General features: G+C 44.8%; 1 protein-coding gene across 2 annotated transcripts in view; it reads left to right on the top strand.

Moving 5' to 3' along the window:
* FAM174B (family with sequence similarity 174 member B) overlaps positions 1 to 15,073 on the top strand; it is a 43,166-nt gene extending 28,093 nt beyond the window's left edge. Inside the window, exons 2-3 of one of the 2 annotated variants that reach the window (XM_080394318.1) lie at positions 4,172 to 4,303; positions 11,073 to 15,073. In XM_080394318.1, coding sequence (XP_080250444.1) covers positions 4,172 to 4,303; positions 11,073 to 11,076 — 136 coding nt within the window. In that variant the 3' untranslated portion in view covers positions 11,077 to 15,073. The other variant, XM_080394317.1, reaches the window with a different exon arrangement.
* Positions 15,074 to 20,869: the final 5,796 nt, after the last annotated feature.

Raw genomic sequence — 20,869 nt, 5'->3', positions numbered from 1 at the left:
TTGTAGGATTCACTACCTTGAGTTTGGGTAGATCATAAAAAGTTTCTGTAGCTCTGCCCTATAAAACAAGGATACTTCTCGAGCATGTCTCAGACGATACTGGTCTGACTGTGCTGTAATGTTTGGAAGTACATGCTGGCACTGGTACTGACTACCAGACGTGAGTGGCTATATTTTAATTACTTACAGACATCACTGCTTCATTGAACCACAACAATATCCCATTTAGGTGTTCCTGAAGTTATTCCCAGTAGCAGTCTCTGATCCATCCCTTCTGTTAGCAGCGCAGTTAAGCAAGGGGACACTTCTGCTCTCTGTGGCTGCATATATTCCATCTTAAGGACTTGATTGTTATGGAACACAGCACCTTCGGTTTGCCACAACAAAATGTATATCCAGAAAATATGTGAGGACTTAGCTTCGTGGTTTAACTTCGTTGCATGCAGCACCATCCAGAGAGCAGAAATGCCCAGACAGATCAACAGTAGTGAAACATCACTGATCTAATTCATCAGCTGGTAGGAAGCCTGGAGTTTTCACAGGTTTATATTTTCATAATTTTTTTAAATGGTAAATAAACGGGTCCCAATCCATTCCAAATGTAACATTGCTGCAGTTCTAGGGTGAAGATTGTAGCTGGCTTGATCAGACTTGCAGTAAGCACTCTGCTAAGGAGTAGGGGTTTTTTTGCTTTTCTTTTTTTTCCAGGGGGTGGTCCCCTCCCTCTGCATTTCTTGGCAGGAAGTGTTAATGCTAGATAAGAAATGCAGAGACCTCGCTCTCTGGGTCAAGAAAAGCATTATCTTTGAATATCAGGGTTGTTGACTAAAATAGATCAGAGGCGTAAATAATATAATGAACTAGTGAGTTGACTTGAGCATTTACTTTGCCACATGATGCCTCAGAAAGGAGGATGAAGCGCTGCATATGACTGGTGCTTGATCAAAATAGCTCCTGGTCAAAATACAGAGACACACAGTCTGTGCTCTGCTCCAGCCCATCTCTGTATGTCGTCCCTCCTCGCACTGTGCAGCATGGTGGAGGGAGTACATCTGATTCCTGATGGACCGGACCCTGGTGTGGTGCACAGTGCTGCAGTCATTCAAGCCCAAGGGCAACCCCAGTGTGCAAACATCACTTCAGCAGTTAACTTTGTTGTGCTGTTAACACCAGGGAGCTGGTTTTGGTGGGAGCAGCACTGGGTCTGAAGTGAAAGGTTGATAGCCCTGGCTGCAGTTAATTGATTCCCCCCCCCTTCTCATGGTGATTCCATACAAGACCTGTAGCATCCCTTCTAATTACGGGGCAGGGAGTGGCTGAAGTCAGACAGCAGAAGCAACGTGATTTTTTTAAGTGGAAGACAGTTTTCTGCACTGAAATACTTAGTTCCACTTCTGCCTTGGGTAAACCACTTGGAGAGTGTTTCAGCTTGTTGTTAACCGCAGCTTCCAGCACACTTCTTGTTTGCTTTAAAAAAGCCTGCACAAAATGGATATGGCTGGAAAGGAGATCCTCTCTTTGCCCATGGGGGCTAATGTGTCCTGATCCTACCCAGGAGGTCTCCAAAGTTCATGAAACATTTGTATGCTGTAGTTCCTGCTCTGCGCTACTCCGCTGACTCTGCTGTCTGCAAACAAAAGATACTGCCTGGTCCCATCCGCTGGATAAAGTGCTTTTCCTTTTGTGTTGTCGTCACTGATGATCACTGATGATTACAGGGAACCTACTGAGGTTTGGGAGTTTTGATGTGCAATGGTTTCCTGACAGGCAGGCTTGTTTTGCGTTCATGTAGGGACACTCCCAAAGCTTTCCTTTAAAGTTAGCTTTGGTAATTCTAGTATTTATGATGTTTAGGGGAGTTGTTCAAATGAGTGTGTGAGAAAACAGACCACTGAAAAGTACAGATTAATGACAAATTAGCTAGGTAATGGGATGTAGAATTAGTTGAGGAAGAAGAGGCAAGGAAAGACTCTTTTGCCTTGCCAATGGCAAACAACTGATTGCAGTGGCTTAGCCAAAAACCAGCAGCAAAATGAGCTTCCTCCCTTTTCTAAATGAGCACTATGGTTAAGTGAGCGTTGTGGAGGACTAATAGATGACTGTGCAAAGAGTTCTGCTCCAGGTCCTCTTTAAAGTGTAGCCCAAATTGACTAATTAATGGCTGGAGGCTAAAGGGTTCTAGTTTTCCATTTCTAAAAATACCTATTCTGCAGTAATTGCTTGGAACACTTTTAATATTAACTGTGGTAAGATGAACTACATAGAATAAGTTATGTTTTCTAATGGAGGGAATGAGGGATGATGTCTCTCAGTAAAGTGGGCCTGTTACGCAGGTAGGGTCTTAAATGGGTGAACCCATGGAAACCCCCTGCAGACTGTACGTGTAAGGCAGAGTGGTAAGGCTGTGCTTGGTTTGTTCTGACAGGTAGACACAGGTTAGTTTTGGTCTATGTTTAGGCTTCACGGTGTGTGTAAATGTTTCTTGTAAAATCAATGCATTACTTGTAAGATGAGACCTCCCTGCATCAGTTTGCTGCTAGGTCTTGGCTGAGAAGCAGAATAATACGGAGAAGTGTTTTCAAAATGATTTTCAAGTGTTTGGGTTAAGAGTCCTACTGTATTGGATATAAAATTGCTTGTTTCAACAACAGCAGTAATAGAACAAACCACCCTGTGCTCTACGTGACACAGCGGCACAGATTGCTATAAAGATTAGACTACAGGAGATGACTTCTCGCTTCTGATGCAACCTTAGCCTTCAGAACAGGGAGGGAGTGCAGACAGCTCCATCCCAAGGGCTGGAACCTGTTCGTTTGGCCTTGGACTACTGCCCAAAAGCAGTGCTAGGCAGAGACACAGACTTCCACATCGCAGCTGTTCACTGGTTTACATTTCCTTTACTTTAAGCTTAGAAGGGACCGTTGCAGTGGAGGTGCAAACACAGGATTTGAGTCCTAGTCACTCCATAATGCTCATACCTCAGTTCTTGCTGCTGTGTAGCTCTTGGAAAGGCATCTGTTCTTGATGCAGAAATGGGAATGTTGAATCTGGCACACCTTGCGTGACGTGCTGGGGCAGGACTCCTTCATGGTGAAAGTGTACTCGTGACGTGCTGTCTGCTCAGAGCGGTAGTTGTGATTACCAAAAATTAGGGCTGCTTGCTTGCACCTGCACCAGCTCCCTTCTCGTGCTTGGCAGTTGCCAGTTTTATTTTATAAAAGGCGAAGGGGAAAATTCTGCAGTTTGTTAACCAAAAACATCCACTTTTCTCCCTGAAGGCTAACCGTACACATCACCACCTTCTTTAATGTATAATCACAAAACTGGATTAATGCATGAGCAGTGTGACCCTCCTAATATGCATGAAAGGAGTAGGTGAAATAAGAACTCGCACAATTCAAGCTAGAGGCAGAGAATTAGTTGAAAAGCCATGCACCAAATGTTTGTTAATTGAAAGTAAGTGTTAGAAAATAGATCTCTCAAAACCATGGGACTTGCACGTGCTTGAGCATCTCCATTTAAAAAGGAAAGTAAGGCTGGCCTTTTTAGGAGGAGAGGTGGTAGGTACAGTTAGCTTTGAATGATAGTTGATTATTTTTCATAGCACTTACGCAGCATAAAGCATGAAACTTCTCAGACAAGGCTCAAGGTTGTTGCTCTGGGGGTCCTGAGCTTGGCCTGATTGCAAGGGAAGAGAGCAGGCTATTTGTACCCAGACATCACCACCCCTTTGCTCCTAATCCTGCCCAGAATATTCCCTTGTCTCAGCAGGGCTTAGCCTGGCCTTTCCCATCTAAACGTGTTCACTAAACATTGGCTGCCTCGGCTATTTAAGCCCGTGTCTCACTTATTGAGTGTGGCAGCAGGAGGATGCAGCGGGCTGCTGCGCTTGTATGCCTTCCTGGATGCCAGAGATCTCTGGTTTGTCAGGGGCTGAAATACTGACGTTGATCTGGATTGCAGTTGATGAGAAACTGTGCTCTACACTGATGGGCACAAACGGTGGCCTTGGAAAGGCAGCGGGAGGGAACAGAGGCTGGCTCTGTGGCCCTCGTGCCTGGGGAGGCCTGAGTTAAACAGGGCAGCAATTCAGTGTTGGTGGGAACAGCTTCAGCCTCTCCAAAGGGTACTGTACAAAAATGGTCCTTCCCTTCCCACCTCTGTGTTTCAGGTCTGGCAAGAGGATTAAGAAAACCAGGAAGTACGACATAATCACTACTCCAGCCGAGCGGGTAGAAATGGCTCCTCTGAATGAAGAAGACGATGAGGATGAAGACTCAACAGTGTTTGATGTGAAATACAGGTACTGCTGCGAGCCCGTCTGGTTAGGCTTGCTCACTGAGCTCTTGTTAGTGAAGACAGCTCTTTTCTTCTCTGCTGGGCCAACTTGGCAGAGATAAGGCAGTCACAGTCTCTCTTTCACTTTGCCCAAGCATTATCACTTTCCTTTACAGCTCCTCTGCCTGCTCTCAGCACATGTTGCTCTCTACTCGCACGCTCTTGTAATAACCATGTCACTACCCCTAGGCTGTCTGCCTTCCTCTTTCCTCTGCAGAGCAGCACAACGGGATGCGCGTGCCCCAAGTAGCTAACAAGGTTTAACAGACTGAACTTCCCCCCTTGGGCAGCTGTTGGTAGTCGTTCCTGTGCGCTCTCAGTGTCTACGCACACACTGCACGGAGGGCTGTGGATCAAGGGCTGTTTTCCCAGGTGCTGCCGTTGCCGTGAGCCTGGGAGAGAAATGATGGCAAATCTCCACCAACCTCTGAGTTTGTACCAGAGTGCTCTCATGTTGTTCTGTGACAAAGAGAGGACTGTGGTCCCCCGCTGATGTTGTTAGCAGTTATCCCTTAGCAACAATCTTGCCTTAAATGTGTTTGCCTTTTTGAGATAGAAGTGGTGTGACAACTCAAAACTTTTGGTGCTTATTCTGGGCCTGAGATTTATAGCAACCACTCAGCACGTAAAGATGCTGCGTGTTGATTTATGGCATCAGGGTATCTGCATCTCTTATTTTTATTTGCATCAAGCCATCCACAGCATTGAAGTTGCATTCTCATCCAAATAAGGACTACTCTAAAATCTGTCTCACTTTGGCTGAAATAAGCTCTCCTAATTATAAAACTGCAGATCTTGACAACTCCTAACTGGAGGTTTCACAGACTTTACTAATGTTGCCCGTCTCCTAAATTTGGAAAGGGGGAACAACACATTTGCCTTAAGCACATGTGTGCCAGCATCTAAAACACGTACCACCACACACTCTGCTGCTCTTTTTCAAAATAACTGCATTAGTTCCATTAGTTCTCTATAAAAGTCAGGCAATAGTTGGAATAGTTGGAAGCTGTGGAACAACGAAGGAGTTGTGCCTTTATGTGTAAATAATTAGTTCTTGAATTGGAAGACTCCTGTGTTTGCCCTAATAATTTCAACTCATGCAATTTTTACTTGGGGACCCAGCTTTGTTAAACCCAGAGCGCAGAGATCTCTGTCTCACCGTGGCCTATTTTAAAAGTCCCTGTCTCCTGCTCCTCTTCTTCTTAACCGAGTGCTTTCTCTGTGAACTTTAGGTAGCAGGATCAGAGGGGTTTTCCAAAGAGTGAGAACAGAAGACTCTCAGTCACAGCAGTGCTTCAGGATAAGATGTCTAATAGTAAAATACTAGATAAACAAAGGAGAGAGCTTGCTGGAAACCATCTGACTCAGGAGAGCTGTGGTAGCGTTACTTGATGTTGCTTCTCTGGAGCACACACTGTGCTGATGCTTTCACAAAAGTTACTTGGTCTTCATGGGTTCCTTAGCATTACAAATGGCTCTTCACCTCCTGTGATGCTCTGTTTGGGGGCTGTAGGGGTTTTTGCTTCTTAGCCAGCCATTCTCTGTTCAGTTGTGGGAATTCCTCCTTTCGGCCACAGTGCAACAGCTATTAAATTCCACATTTTCTGAAGTCCTTGATGTTTCAGACATACGCTTGTTTAGCCCAGACAGCGCTGCCCAAGTTTAGAGGGGGAGATCATCTTACAGACAACCCCTTAGCAGTACTGATTTTGGGAAGGCTGCTTTGAGGATACATGTGCTGTAAAAGGTATGAAGTGCTCTGGTTCCTTTGTGTGGCTTGGAGGCTACATCCCCAAACAGTTCCTGTCTTCTGTCACCAGTAAAGATACTTGGCAAATTTGAATTGCTGAGTTTGACCATTGATATCCCCATTAAACCAATCAGGAGTTCTTCATGGGTGTTTGTGTTCGTATGGGAAGAAAGGGCTAGAGCTGCAGAAAGGCCATCTCAGATGTGCCCACAGTAAGTCAGTGAACTAACTTCTACCAGGTCTTCTGTTGGGGTTCCTTCCCTGGCACAGCCCCCCCCTGCCCCCGCCATTCCCCAGAACTGGCATTCAGGGAATAGTTGTCTTGTGCTGTCTAAGGTTTCCTTTCTTTTTTGCAGCTGAGCGCAGATTCCAGGAACACAGGGTAGGGAGAGGTAACTGTATCCCCTCTGTGGTTAATGGGAGTCATTAATCCATGCAGATAGCTACACAACTGCAGGGGTAGGTTTGTTTTGGATATTCAGAAAGTGCCTGCAGTTTTAAAAGAGCCTTTGTTGATTGCTCAGTCAGGAAAACTACTTCCCTTCTCCATTATCTAAAAAAAAATATAAATATTGTGCAGATGCATCAGGTGACCTTGCAGAGGTGTTACTAGGGCTGATGCATAAAGAATGGGGTGATACTGTTATTTCGGCTTGTTAGCCAGCTCAAGCAACATGTTGTGAGGTGCAGAAACCTGGAAGCAATTGTGATGGGGACAGAGGAGTGACAAGTATCTCCTGACAGCTACCTGTGAGCTATAATATTCCACACTCTTTTGTTTATCTATTTATTTTTTATTTCAGATGAAGGTGCATCCTTGCCAGCAGTCAGTATCAGTTGTAGGGCTGTTCAGCTTTATGCAAGCAGCCTCCCAGCAGTGGTGCTTCCTCAGCTTACAGCACGACAGACTTGTGTCCTGTCTGGGCTGCCAAGTCTTCACGAGCAGGTTTTGACCAGGTGCTGCTCTGGTGACTGTACCATTTCTGGGGTTGCTTTCAGAGAGGCTAAGTCTCATGCAACCCCGTGCTGCAGCACCATCCACTGGTGCAGTGCCGCGGTTCACAAGTCATTATTCTGATTTCCTTAATTCTTTATTTCTTTGCAACATGCTGGTACTGAAGCATATGCCTAGGGCTAGACTGCCCATTGTTCAGTATTGTAACACGCATGCTGCCATTCTGCATCAGAAGCCAACTTTCTGTAGCCTTTTGAACGCAGAATTTTCAAAGTCTCCCTGGCTTCTGAATATCACATGAAATTTGCTGGAATCTTTTGTTCTGTTCATTTTTGATTTAAAAGCTGTGAAACTATGGGGAAAATGGTCCATTCTCCATGAAGTGATAATTTGCAATGGTGTTTGCTCAGTGCTTTCCACTAGAAAGGCACCAAAAGCATTTTTAAAATACAGGCTTCTGAGAAAACAGAGGAATGGAGTGGAAAGGGAACCGGTTTTCCATAGAGCAGCACAGTAGGGACGTGTTGGCTGTGATGGACTGTAAGCATTATCCAATTCAAGTGTTACATGTACTGTAAGACAATCCTGTGCTTTCAGATCTCTAGGGTTACCACCAGCATGGCAGTAGGGAAAAATCTGAAGAGCTGGCCTGAAGTGCCGTGACGTTAGGTACCTCCTGGCGTAATACTAAGTACATTACCCCAGTATTAACGTACTCGGATACACAGGTCATAAATAGAGTCTTGTTTTGAGTTTGTAGTGTAAGTCATTGCTGAGGATGATGTGGGTAGGCTCTGGGCTAGTTTGAGGTCCCCTCCGATTGTTGGAAGATCTGTACTGGCACTTGCATCTGTGTTTGGGGGAGTAATTGAGATTCTGTGCTGTTTCCCCCACGTACTACAAACAACACTCTAATTAAAAGGCAGTTGGTGCCTAGCAGCAACAGGGGAGATGCGATGTATACCTCTCCAATTGTTCTCATGCAGTTAATTTTCTTTCCTTTAATGCTTTGTCCTTGTGTGTATTTGTTTCCAGTCTTACATAAGACATTGAAGAACAGCAGGCTATAAATTGGGCCATTGGATGAAGGTTGTGAGTTTTATTTTTAATTCTTTTTTTTTTCAGGAGGGATTAAGATTTTGGGGTCCTGGTAGATCCCCACCCCCTGCTTCCCCTGGGCAGTGGAGCAATGAGAAATAACCACCTTTCTCCTGTAAGGCAGACCAATGAGACCACTTCAAAATCTTAACCAAACAGTCCTTTCTGTGGATGCAAAAGCCACCCACTGCCTGCCTCAGAAGCGTGTGTGTGCCAGATTAGATACCCCCTTCGCGATCTCATTTCAGGAGCAGGGAAGCAGTTCTGTCAGTGGCTTCTCTAATCCTGCAAGCACAATTTGTGTGACAAGAGGCTGAAAGTATAAATCAAAGATTGTCACAGAGCAAAGATGCCAAATTGCTTAGACATTAACACCTCCTTGAAAAGCTTCATGGAAACCAATTTTTTAATATGGAGGATGGTTTTCTGTATGTATTTACTCTGGTATTAAAAGAAGCATTTGGATAAGAACTTCAGGAACTGTTCTGAAATTATTATAGAGCTACACAAAGGAAACTGAACATGAAAAGGGCGTTTGTTTCTTGATAGCCAGTTCAGTCTGTGCTGCCGAAGGCTGAGAAGTGTCCCTGTCTGATTGATTTTTGGACCATATGAACTGCATTGGTCATTTTCCAGATGTCAGATATTTTTTCATTTTTTATGATGGGATTACGCTTGCTGCACATCTTGGAAAATGAATTAGTGGAAAACTAAATCCCATCCTCCAAGCGTGCTCTTTCTCATCCCACCAGTAGATCTTGATTTTAAGATTTCCCTCTGTTCTTTGCAGCTTTAATGCTTTCTTTCAAGAAGGCAAGGGAAGGTTGCACAGGTTTCATCATCTTCTACTTGATGGAGCTAAGCCATGGATTCATCAGGCAGTTGGCACTGTGTGATACGCAAGAAGAGAGGACTGAAATAAAGTAGGTTACCGGCAAATGTCCCTGACAAACTGGTGTTAGCATCCAACCCCCATCACAGAGCACTCTACTTATTTTGTGTAATAAGAGAAAAGAGATTAAAACAGCTGCAAAAAGAACCAGTTTCTGAAAAGGTAAATACAATTGTTAGCTTATTAAGCTTATTAACTCTAGCATAGCTCGTTGGGGGATTTCTTGTCAGCTTCACTAGAAAATTAAAAACAAGTACTGAATAAATTCTGCGGCGCCTTGCACATGAAAGGCTTTGAAAGCACTTCAGTAATCTGGGGTATCAGCATTGTCTCCTCTCCCTGCTGACTTGCAGCTGTTGGAGGCAGTGCGTTCTGCTCGCTATGCTTGCTGAGCACAGCTGGGTGAGTTTCAGAACCATCCCTGCAGAGCATTTTGAGTCCAGGGTGATAGGTGCCACATGAGAGCCCAGAGTAGGGGAAGAACTTGGAATTTCAATGCCAGAGCTGGAATTGTCCCAGTCCCAGTGTCAGGCTCCTAAAAAATTGACAAAAGTAAGTTTTTCCTGGGGTGGATTGAAACCTCCATCCCTTCTATCAGCTAAGTGAAATTCCTCAGTTTGTTTTCCACGTGAATTGTCATTTTTCCTTCTAACAGCAGCAGCACCAGCAAAATGGAGAAGCAATTTAGGAATGCATCTTCCAAAGTGCTCTTGAAAGCAGAAAGATTTATGTGTAAGGAGTGATGGCAGGCAGAGGGAAGAGGACAGGAACTTTTATTCAGCCTTCGTGGGACTAAAGGGCTTTTGAGAGCTTGCAGGATGTTTTGGAGGAAAGATGCACCATATGTAAAGGCTGGATTCTGGACTCGCCCCTTTTTCAGGTGCCAGTAGCCTTGAACTGTGTGGAAACCTCTTCATCACAGTTGCAGGGCTCAGCATTGGATGTGCTCAAGCCTTTTGGGAGTCTGCAAAGTATGAGGGTTATGCTGTTGGTGTCTTCTCTTTGAATATGTCCTTTACAGATGCTGACTGTGTGCAGCTCTGAATGGAGCATGGTATTGTCTGCTTGTTACAGCAAGGTGTTGACTCGCAGGGGAGCAGCTCTAATGGATTTTTTGCCAGCAAAAGCTGCAGGTCATTCTGCATGGTGCTAGGTGAATTGAGCTGGGGTTTGTAGCAGCTTGCTTTATTTTTTATTCCAGCAGGCTGCAGTGACAAGTTGTGTGTAAATGGAGGGGTATCATTTATCCTTATCTGAAGGGGGTACAAATCACTAAGAGAGTCAGCTACTTACTATAAATACAACAAATTGCCAAAGCTTTGGTGCTGCTGTTAAGGATTTCCCGTGGGTCCACAGCAGGGGAGGAAAGAGATGGTCAAAAGGTAATTTTTGTTTGGTGTTTGAAGGCCAGGTTCTTTCCTCATGTGGCTGTAACAGTTACAGAACACATCACATTCTGTTTGCTCATTCAGTCGATTATACACTGGCAGGGCAGTCCTATGGGGGAGGGCTCTCACCTCCTTTGTGGAGTGTAACAAGTTCCTGTTAAGGTGGTTTTTTGAATCCTGAAGCAGTTAAAGCAGTAGGGTGTCAGGAGGAGAATCCATAGCAAGGAGGATTGCCCACCTGTGTTGGTTAGTAAGGGGCTGCACTGGTGTGAAAAAAGCTGTGAGGTCCCACGATGCTGTTTCATGTGCAGTGAAGTAGCAGCAGCCCCTGCGCACGGTCCCTTCTCTGGTCTGCACAGTGGCTGGGCACAGGATTTTTCAGCACCTGGGTTTTGTCTGATATAATTCTGCTTTTTTCTTCGCTTACTCTAGCTTCTCCTGGCATGGTGTTAACATCACATCAGTGCCCAGTGTCACCACAGAAATCAACTGCTGGAGGGAACTGATGGCAATCACAGTGAATAACGCTGCTTTTTGCTTTGTGGCTTTTTGGCTTTTTTTTTTTTCCCACTTTGCACATGGGTTGTCATCTCTGCCTGTAAGCTATTTAATTGCAAATCTACAGCTGTACTAATTCTTCCTGCTTTCCAGGTAAAGCAGCTCCGAGGAGCATTGGTGCCCTGCAAGATGTCATTCTGCTGTCGAGGGACCTGCTGAAGCCATAACTGTGAAAGGGGAGGCTTTCATCTGTGCAGCGTTACAACCAAACCAAGCCTCACCTCCTTGAGGTGCTGTTTGTACAGCAGGCTATGGATCTTCTGGCCAAAATGTCACCACTTGGTTCCCTGATTTCCTAACTGCTGCGTTGAAATGACCAGAGTTCCTCTTTGCAAACTCAGCTTTCTTCCTTTAGGAGGGCTATGGTGTCACTAAAGCATAACAAGATCCAGCTCTGTTACCGACTTGCAGCTCATTATGGTCTAAATAAATTTTGCAGAAGGAAGAAGACAAGGAAGATTGAACCAAGCTACCCCAAGGACTTACTTTTTGAAATCCAAATACTTCACTCACTGTTAAAACTTTGGTCATTGTTAAACAGATCATGTGTTTAAAAAAATCAAGTGAATTTGATGGGCTTTACAGAAGTGACTTTTGACTTTAGGTGGTAAAAATGCAAGCCATGCTAAAATACCACACTGTGTGTTTAGTGTAGGATTTCTGGGGGGAGAGGGTGAGAGGTTGACTCATGTAGAAAATTTTCTTGATTTGCTACTGATACTTTTTTTTTTTTTTTTAAACTACAATTGCACTAAGCCTTCAGGATGAATTTCTCATTGTCCCAAGGAGCTCTGATCAGACCAACTTCAATAAATGAGACCACAGGGAAACAGGAAGAATCAGGCATGCCCGAAACTACAACAATCCTGGATTAAAGATGATATATTTTTGTAATTTTCTGCCCTTCCACAGGGAGTAAAAACAATGTTTTGTACTGTCCTGTGCTGACTGTAACTTGTCTACAATTCATCTATATTACCTTTTTTCTAAGCAAAATAAGTCTTCATGTGGAATGATTAGATTGCAGAAAGAACACCTCTTATTTTTCATGGAAGCTTCATTTAAGTGATGTTAATCTGTACCAAACTGGAAGTTTTCCCCTACCACCTGCTTGACAAATCCCATTTAACTCAAGGATGCGTTTTTAACCATCGCTCCCTGCTGTGCTTTGTGCTGCAGAGGTCAGAGCTGTGGGATGACACTATGAGAATTAGATTGCTACATCTGGGTGGATTGGCTTTAGGAGACCACAAGCATGCATGCTTTCCAGGCCATCGTTAGAAAGGGCAAACCTAACTGGTTTAGTTTCTTTTCTTTGTGGTTTTCCGTTGCAGCAACCACAGAGACAGTTCAGACTTTACTGTTTACTGCACCCCTTAACACCTTTTATTTTTGGTTTTTAAGCTGGCTGGAACCTTGCTTTTCTTGGGGAATGCATTTTCCAATTGTTTTTGGATTGTCCCACTGTTTGCATGACCCTCCACTAGCCTCCTGCAGTTACAACCCCTCAAGGAGACTGCAGAGTTTCTGGCAAAGCTCTGACCTTGCAGCAAGCTCCCAGTTTTGGGTTTCGTGGTTTTTTTTTTTTTTTTTTTTTTTTTTTTGTGGGTTTTGTTTTTCTGTTTTTTTTTTGGCGGTTTTTTTTTGGTTTATTTTTTTGGTTTATTTTTTTTTTAAGGCCTGTTGGGATTCGAGGCTTGTTGAGAACACTGAACTGCTTTGTCATGGTACCACGACCTACACCAGTTCTGTATGGTTCCCTTGGGCCCTGCAGTCAGTAAAAGGAGGTGAAGGGGAATTTTTTTTTCCCTTCCCAGCAGCCTTGCACTTCCAAAAAAGCTCCCATACACAGCTTGCTTTTCCTAGCCGTGACTCAGCAAGGGCTTTGCGAACAGCCCACTCAGCCTGGCTGGAGAAAATCCCACAGCAGACTCTTGTGTTAATATTAGTCACCAAGGCAGTATAAAAATGCTGTGTTATTTTCATTCATGAAATGAGCTTGAGTCATTCCGTATTACTGTTACTAAGCAATATTTAACATGCCAACTGTGAGGTGAGGATGGGGCCGAGCAGGTTGTGGTCTGGCCGGTAGGAATGGCAGGGATCTATAGGTTGAACGATGCTGCAGGTTGAGATAAGATTGGGTCTCTTTCCCCACTGCCTAAGTAAAACAGGTTTTAGACTTAGGCTGGCGGATTCTGAAGGAAATAGTGCGTCTCTTCAGGACTAAAGTATTTTGAAAACTGGGAACTGAGCGTCTCAGGCAGACCTAGTCCTTCTGAAGTCAGAGAAGTGGCAATGCTGAGGAGGGAGAGAGGTTAGAAGCTGCTGTTTGCATTTGCAGAGGGCGATGGAGGTGGCAGCCCTGTGAGCAGATACCATGGCAACATGTGCATGTCCACTAATCTGCCAAACTCATTAAGCTGAGCATCAGGCACTCTGGATGAGTGGTGGAGAGAGAATGAAACCACCTCTTTGCACAAAAGAAAGGTGAGACCAAGTTACGTAGGAGAGAGATGAGAGGAAAAGGTGCGGAAAGGGCACTTCTTTCCAAGGGTGACTCAGTTATCGAAACCAGGAGTTATTTCTAACAACTGCAGGTCACTTGCTGAGCTAGGCTGGCAAAGGTCATCCGCTCCCCTTGCTTGTGGCTAAAAAAATCCCACTATTTCCATAACGCGGTCAAATCTCAATGGTGTCAGGGACCAGGTATTTACATTGAAGGTGGAGGTGCTCAACTGCCACTGGGATGCTCTGGCTCTTCAGGGATGTCCCAGCCTGTGTGCCATAAGCTAGAAAGTGCTTATAGGGAAGCAGCAGCTGCTTGGTGGAAATAAAAGGCCAGCCTCACCAGTTGCTCATGGTCATGAAAATAATCCAAATGCTTTCATTGATACTCAGTTGCTGTTGCAAATGTGAGGCAATGTTTACCTCTACAAAAGTTGCTGTATGTGATTTAAAGTGTCTGGTTAAATATTCTATAGCTATATTTAGTTAAGATTTTAAGAGCACTTGATGTGACTCATCTAATAGTGTATATATAAATATTTTTTTAATGGTAGGAATTAGTTTAAAACATAGTTTTAATAATTTGAACTGTTTGGTTCAGTTAGTTCTAGGCGTTCATTGGAAAAAGAAATAGCCATTAACCACTACATGAGTGTTTTACCTTAATGTTCTGTGTATTTTACACTGCAGATTTAATCTGGTTGTGACTGTAACGTGTCTTAGTATCTGCTGCTATTTTGTGTTGCATAGTCAAACTTGCTTTGTTCAAGAGCATTTTTAAAGGCATATTATTTGTTACAGAAAATGAAAAGAGAAACATTGTTACGGATGTCTGCCTGTGGCTCACTCACTGCTTACAAATCTACTGACTAGTAGCAGAGTCAAACAGAGCAAGCAAATTAGAGGCTTTCCTATTTGCGCATGCTGTGCTGTGGAGGAAAAACCCTGCACAGAACTGCAGCTTCTTTACTCCAGCCACAGCCCTGTCACTGGAGTTTACATTTGAGAAGCCAGAAGTTGGTGTGCCATGTTTGCCTGCAGAATTAAATCGGAATTACACAAATATCTTTGTATTTGGTCTGCATTTTGGTTGGGTTTTTTTTTTTTTTTTTCTTCTTTTCTTTTTCTCCCTGGAAGCTGTGGAGAAGACTGCAAACACTTGTTTAGCACACTAACTTGTGCTATCCTAATGCTTGTCTTAAGCCCAAACTAACTTGTAGAAGTTTACAGGCACTAATGAGGCTTGAATACAGAAGCACTAATGCATTGGAACATTTTGTTCATGATTGTTCTCTCCAATTCACTGTACATGGTATAATCTCTGCAGGTGGCAGGCTATGGTTTTCATTAAGGGTTTTTTCTTCTGTCAGATTAGTTTCTGCTACTGCAGTTTTTATGTGAGGAGTTATCAGGACCACACATTTTGTCTTGTGCGACTGCTTGAACTTTTTTTTTTTTTTTTAAAAACGTTTAAGGATTTGTCATGGTGACCAAAGCTTCTTTTTAAGAAAAAAACTGGTAAGATTAGTTTGAATGGACTTCTCATGTTTCAGTAGAAACTGCCATCATTAAACATGTTCTTGAAATCCCTTGTGTTGTGTTATGTTTAAGGAGGGAATGGGAAAGAGTCTGTTGCTTATTGAAGTTTGGTGAATTTGAGCATCTTGTGTGATCCCTCATTAGAGGGTTACAAGTCCCTTCATTCTCTGACCCCGAACCAGAGCCTGATAAGGGGGGAAACTGGTTTTAGCAGCATCATAGAAGAATATGTTTAATCACATAAAGTCCCCATCTGTGGTGAATGATTACAGACTCCAGTCTGTGCTCAATCAGAATCTTTTCATTGCTCAAGTGAACACCTTATATACTAACACAATGGCTAGTAGAGCCAGTCAGCTTTGGATTTGTGGCTTTGCAGATGACAGTGATGCTTTTGCCAAGCACGTTCATGGTTCCTGTGGGGTAACTGCCCGTACCCATCAACCAGCAAGCAGCTAAGGCTCATACCTGGATTCAAAAGGCAAAAACCTCTGCAATAGGGAGGATAACTCCTTGCCTTTGGCTACAACCATGTTTGGTTCCTTGGAGTCCACAAACTGTGGGCCTGTTCTCCCAGGCTCCAGGCCCATCTGAGCAAACCAAGCCATGTCCCCTCCCTGGAGTGGCCAGGACACCACAGCCGTTAGGCAAGGCTAAAGTGGAAGAAAGTCTGGTTGACCAAGTTCCCTGTCTGAAGCAATTTTGCCTTGTGGCTTTGAGGGCATGGTGAGATGCTGAAGTACTGGAGATTAGGATCAGAGCAACCTGAGGCTTGCTTGTCTGCTGTGCACATTTTGGCAGTACTTGAAGACTTTCCTCTTGCAGTATTTTATATGGAGTGCTGACACCGAGAGCCTGGAGCAGCTACAGGACAGACTGATCCAGTACCCTGTGCATGAAACAGCTCTGCCTCTCTCCTCTCCCACGTACCACGCGAGTGCTCTTGTCTTCATGCCTTCATCTCCTCGGCAATAGTCTAAGGGTAGCTCAGTGCTGCAGGCAAGAGGCAGCTGCTGTTCAGCCAGTGGCTTTTAAATCATGTTCTGCCAGTAAAGCAAAGCTCGATCTAATTCAAAATACTTAACAAAACTCCGTGAGGCCTCAGCCACGAGCCAGCTGTTGTGCAGCAAAGCTGGTTGGTGTAGGAAGTTCAAAAACCATCAAGGTGAGGCCCAACCTAACACTGAGCTGTGGCTAGGTAGGGCAGGGCTGCAGGAGTGAAGGTGCCAGGTACCAGAAAGGCAGCATCTGGGTAATGTACTTGCCTTTCTGATGCGGTCTTAAGTAGAAGGTGAGCAAATGACCAAAATCTGGCGTGCATTATTAGCCAAGAGCTGAAAAGCTAGAGCCTGACGAAAATGATCGCAGCTGGAGCTCTGGGTGGAAAGGGTAAGGCTCAGTTTAGCCCTTTTTGAATTTTGACATGGGGGAAGCCAGAAGCTACAACTAAGTTCTTGTACAATAAAGTTTCTCCCAGGCAAGTCTTCAGATGCGTATTGGTTAAAATGGATCCTAGTCAAGGGTTCTTTCTCCAGTTTCTAGAAGAATTCTGCATGGACCGGAGTATAACACAACTTCCCCTCTCTCTGGTATGTGGTTGCTGCCACCTTCCTACAAGCCACCGCTCCTCCTAGCAAGTGTGTGCACAAGTGTGAGGTTACCCGAACCGAGCGGTCTAATACCCATTTATAACCCTGGAAAAGGGAGGGGGTGCTTGTCTTGTGTGTCAGCGACCTTCAGATGCCTTGGTACTGATAACTGCACAATTGTCAGGGTTTGGCAAGTGCTATCAAAGAGACATTAACACTGAAATGATTTGAATTATGCCTGACAATGAGCTCTACTAAGAGTATGAAACAGGAATAGCTCTAATTGCTTAAGACCAAGTAGCTTGTAACTAGGCTGCACAAAAACATCATTGAAGGTAGTTCGTCTCCCTATCAGCTGACAATTACCAATTTGTAAGACGCCAGGAACTCTTCTAGCTCTGGTTTCTAACAGATCTACTCCTCTGAGCTCAGCCAGCTAAGCTCCCAGTTGGCTCGCTTCTCCAGTGACTGTTTGCTCACGGCATGTTAAATGAGCTGAATATAATACTGAACAGCACTTCTACCTCATGAAAACAACTCCTCAGTTCAAGAAAGCAGTATGGAAGGGGCGGCCATTGCTTTTAAAGCTGAGAGCAAAGGGTCTTAAAAAGCCAAATGCAGTTCTTGAGAGCTTATGAGGCATAGAGCTCGTTTTTAGGCTTTTCACTCTGCTCCTGCTGATTTCTCATAAACCATCTTGTTCACTCACTTCCCTCCACACTGAGGACCGGCAGCACAGGGAGCCCAGCTCCCCCCGGCTCCAGGGGGAGAACCTGCTTAGGCTGCAAGTGGACAAGGCAGGGGAAGGCAGGTCCTGAGGGGCTTCAACAGCTGCTTCACAGCTTCAACCAGCATGTTTAATGTCCCTTTTGGAAGGCATTACAATCTTAATTGCCAGCCTTGGCTTGAGAATATGCGCCTCTTTTTCGCCTTTTGCTGCCCACTCCATCCCTCCCAATGATGGAGGGAACCCAGTGATCTGCACATGAAGCAAGAACTAGGATTCCCTGGCCAGGGTTTCAGCTTTGTAGAGTGCAGATGGGGGACCATTGATTTGAAAGATGAGGGATAGAGATTAATGACCTACCGCACCGTTTCAGCCAGGTCAATTTATTTTAAGGCTTTTATATGAGGGGTAACACATACCGTCTACTTAAAGCTCTTCCTGACTGCTCTGGGCATCTTACACTGGCTCTTTCTAGATTATTTCTTTCTATGTACATATTGTTCTTCTGGCCTAGCAACAGATACCTGCTCAGGACCTTTACCAATTCCAAAAGCCAAACGAGCCAGTTTGGCCATCTTCTCTGACCTGCATTAGGCAGCACAGAGCATCCTTGGGGACCCCTCTGCCAAGTCTAAAAGCCAGTGAAATAACTGCGGCAGCACTCCTGCCAACACACAGGCGGGTGAACAGCTCGCTCTGGTCTATAGAATCCCAGAAGCCAAACTGTCTCCTCCAGACTTGCTGGCCCTGGTCACAGTAAATCCTCAGCTGCGAGTTTCAGATGTGCATTTCTTGCCAGGTAACAAGTCTGGTAAAGGGACACGAACGGGCCTGGGTTGGTGTGGCTGGTCCTCACCAGCTCTGATGCCCACCCAGAATAATCACTGTGCTGCCACTGAGCAAAAATAAATACAGTGCTTCAAGTCATCATCAGTTCTTTGAAGCATCACTTCTAAATCCTTTGCCTGCCCCGAGCTGTTCCCCCTGCCATGGTTTCCTGACTGCCTCTGCCCCGATACAAACATACTTAGCTGAAGAGAAGCTCTTCTTTACAGACTTTTTCCTCTTCTACTGCCCCCAATTCATAAAGGTTTAAGCTCAGGTCAAGAACATTTGCCATTTCCCCACTTCATTTCTGCCTGCCTGTCAGCAGGGTTGTCTCAGCAGTGCCTTTTGGACAGTGTCTGAAATTACCCAGCTCTCTCCACCTTCTTGTGTAAGGACTCCTACAGTACAGATCCCAGTAGCATAGAGATGTTTCTCGGGTAAACAGAAAAGCCAGTCTGTTCAGGCACTTTCTCCTGTTTCCTCTCCTTGATCCAATAGCATTATTATTTTTTTTTTTAATGGTCAGACCAGTTTCTTTTGTTGATGTTACAGCTCGGAAGTGAATGCGGTGGACCCTGCCCTTCTTCCTCCGCTGCCCCATTTGCCATCCAGCTTCCTCTGATATTTCTGCCATCAGCTTCCCAGCTACCTTACTCCCATCCCCAGCCGCCGTGGGTTACCTGCGGTTACACGTCAGCCATGCCCTTGTGGATAAAGCTATGGCAAAGGAGAAGTAAACCTGGTTTAGATTAACAAGGCAAAACGTCGCTGTAACAACCTACTGACAAGGATGGGTCTTGCTAGACAAGCAGATGTTACCCAGAATACGGCCAAGATCCGCAGGACCCGCTGTTCGCCAAGGCTGGCTCAATGACACAAACCCACCAGCCAACAAAAGCCACATGCCCAGCCCGTACAGCAGCAGCGAGTATTCATGCCCCAGCGCAGGTCAGCTGTTCGATGCTCCAGATCTAACCCCATCCCTAAAACCACCATAGGCTCAGGTGCAGAGTTTGCAGGTGTGGGATGCAGAGGCTGTGCTATACCATGAGTGAAAACCCTCAGAGGAGACATTCACCGTGGTCCGTGCACTGAAGTGAGCGTGGCCCTGAGTCGCCCAGGCACGCTTGCTTCTCCTCTCGCATGGCTGTGGAGCACCCTTTGGCTTGGTGGCGGGTGCTGTGGAGCACCCTTTGGCCCGTAGTGCTTGGTAACAAGCAAACTTCAGTGTGACTTAGATGAAGGTTCCAGTTTGAGCCCCTGTAGTTAAGAGTCAGGTCTATTTAAGCAGCATTAGCATTCCTGAAGCTTGCTAAGCTTAAATAAAACAATAGTACCACTCAGGATACTTACAGAGCGAGGCTTTTGCTGAAGAGCTTCCATTTAATGAGCTGTTCAAATGAACAACTTACTCCGTCCCTCTGCGTATATGTAATATTTTTAAAATCACATATTTGCAGCCCATTGTTTGCTACTGTTCAAAGAAACAAATGATTTGCTTTTAACATAATCAGTGTCAGAAGTAAATTATTCAGCATTTGCTGCTTGGAAGTTAAAAAGGGAATCTGAATTTCTTTTTGTTTTTTTCCTTTTTTTGTAATAGATATACAAGCTGCAGGGCACACTTTTATGCTCCCGTAGCCAAGATTTTGTAGAATTGACTAATAATCTATTTTGCATATTTATAAACACTTTATTATTTATTAATGGAGCATTTCAGGAGTAAATTTATAATCCTGCCATGTGATCTCAGCCTTTCAGAGAAAAATGGTTGCTCGTGTCAAAGAGTTGGAAATTAGAGCTGGCGCAACAAAGAAATGAGTGAGAATATCTCATTAGTGTGAAAGCAAACAGGCAAGAGCCTTTTGTGAGAATGAATACACGCACGCAAGATGGCTCAAAAAAGCCACATTAGATGTCAGATACAGAACGCAGCACTCAAGATGTATCAATTCCCTGCTCTGTTTGCTGTAAACCCACAAGGGCATAGCACAGCCCTACAGCCATATAAAAGCACTGGTCCAACACACCCTGTGCCCACTCTCCAGGTTCCCATTACTACACTTGGCCACTCCATCATCAGTTATTTTAAGCTCCAGGAGTTTTGAAGACAGTGCTGATGCCCTCCTTGGTGGGTTCAGGCCTAAAGACTGGATACAGGTGCCCCATAACCTCCCACATCCCACCCCACCGGTGCTGGAAGTCACAGACCACTCACTCATTTCCAGCATCAAAGCTGGATGCTTCAGGCATCCCATTTCCACTCCAGAGCATTACCAAACCACCCAGAGACAGGGGCCAGAAGCAAGTATATACACACAGTTTCTGATACCACCGTTGGCTTCACTTAAAGGTAAATCCAAAACATCTTCTAGGTACTCAGAAAAACCCCAAGATTCTTTTTCTGCCTTACCTGTGCCTGGGAAGCCCCTAGAGATCCATCCTGATCAAGTACTAATCTCCTCTATTGTCCACAAGCTCCTGGCTAATGAAGCATCTCCCAGCCACCTTGTAGCAGTTGCTGTAGTTACTCCACTTGTGTCATTTATAGTTCTCTGGTCTTGACACCCCCTGCATCTTATCAAGTGACCTAATGCCTACCAGGTGCTTTTCTTGCTGAAGATACTCCTCCCACCCCAGCCCTCATCTGTCAAACCCAGGTGGAGAAGGAAGCCCAATGAAGAAGGCACAAGCCTACA

The sequence above is a fragment of the Falco punctatus genome, assembly GCF_963210335.1.
Source record: "Falco punctatus genome assembly, chromosome: 7".
Taxonomy (NCBI): Eukaryota; Metazoa; Chordata; class Aves; order Falconiformes; family Falconidae; genus Falco; species Falco punctatus.
This window is presented reverse-complemented; position numbering and strand designations above follow the sequence as displayed.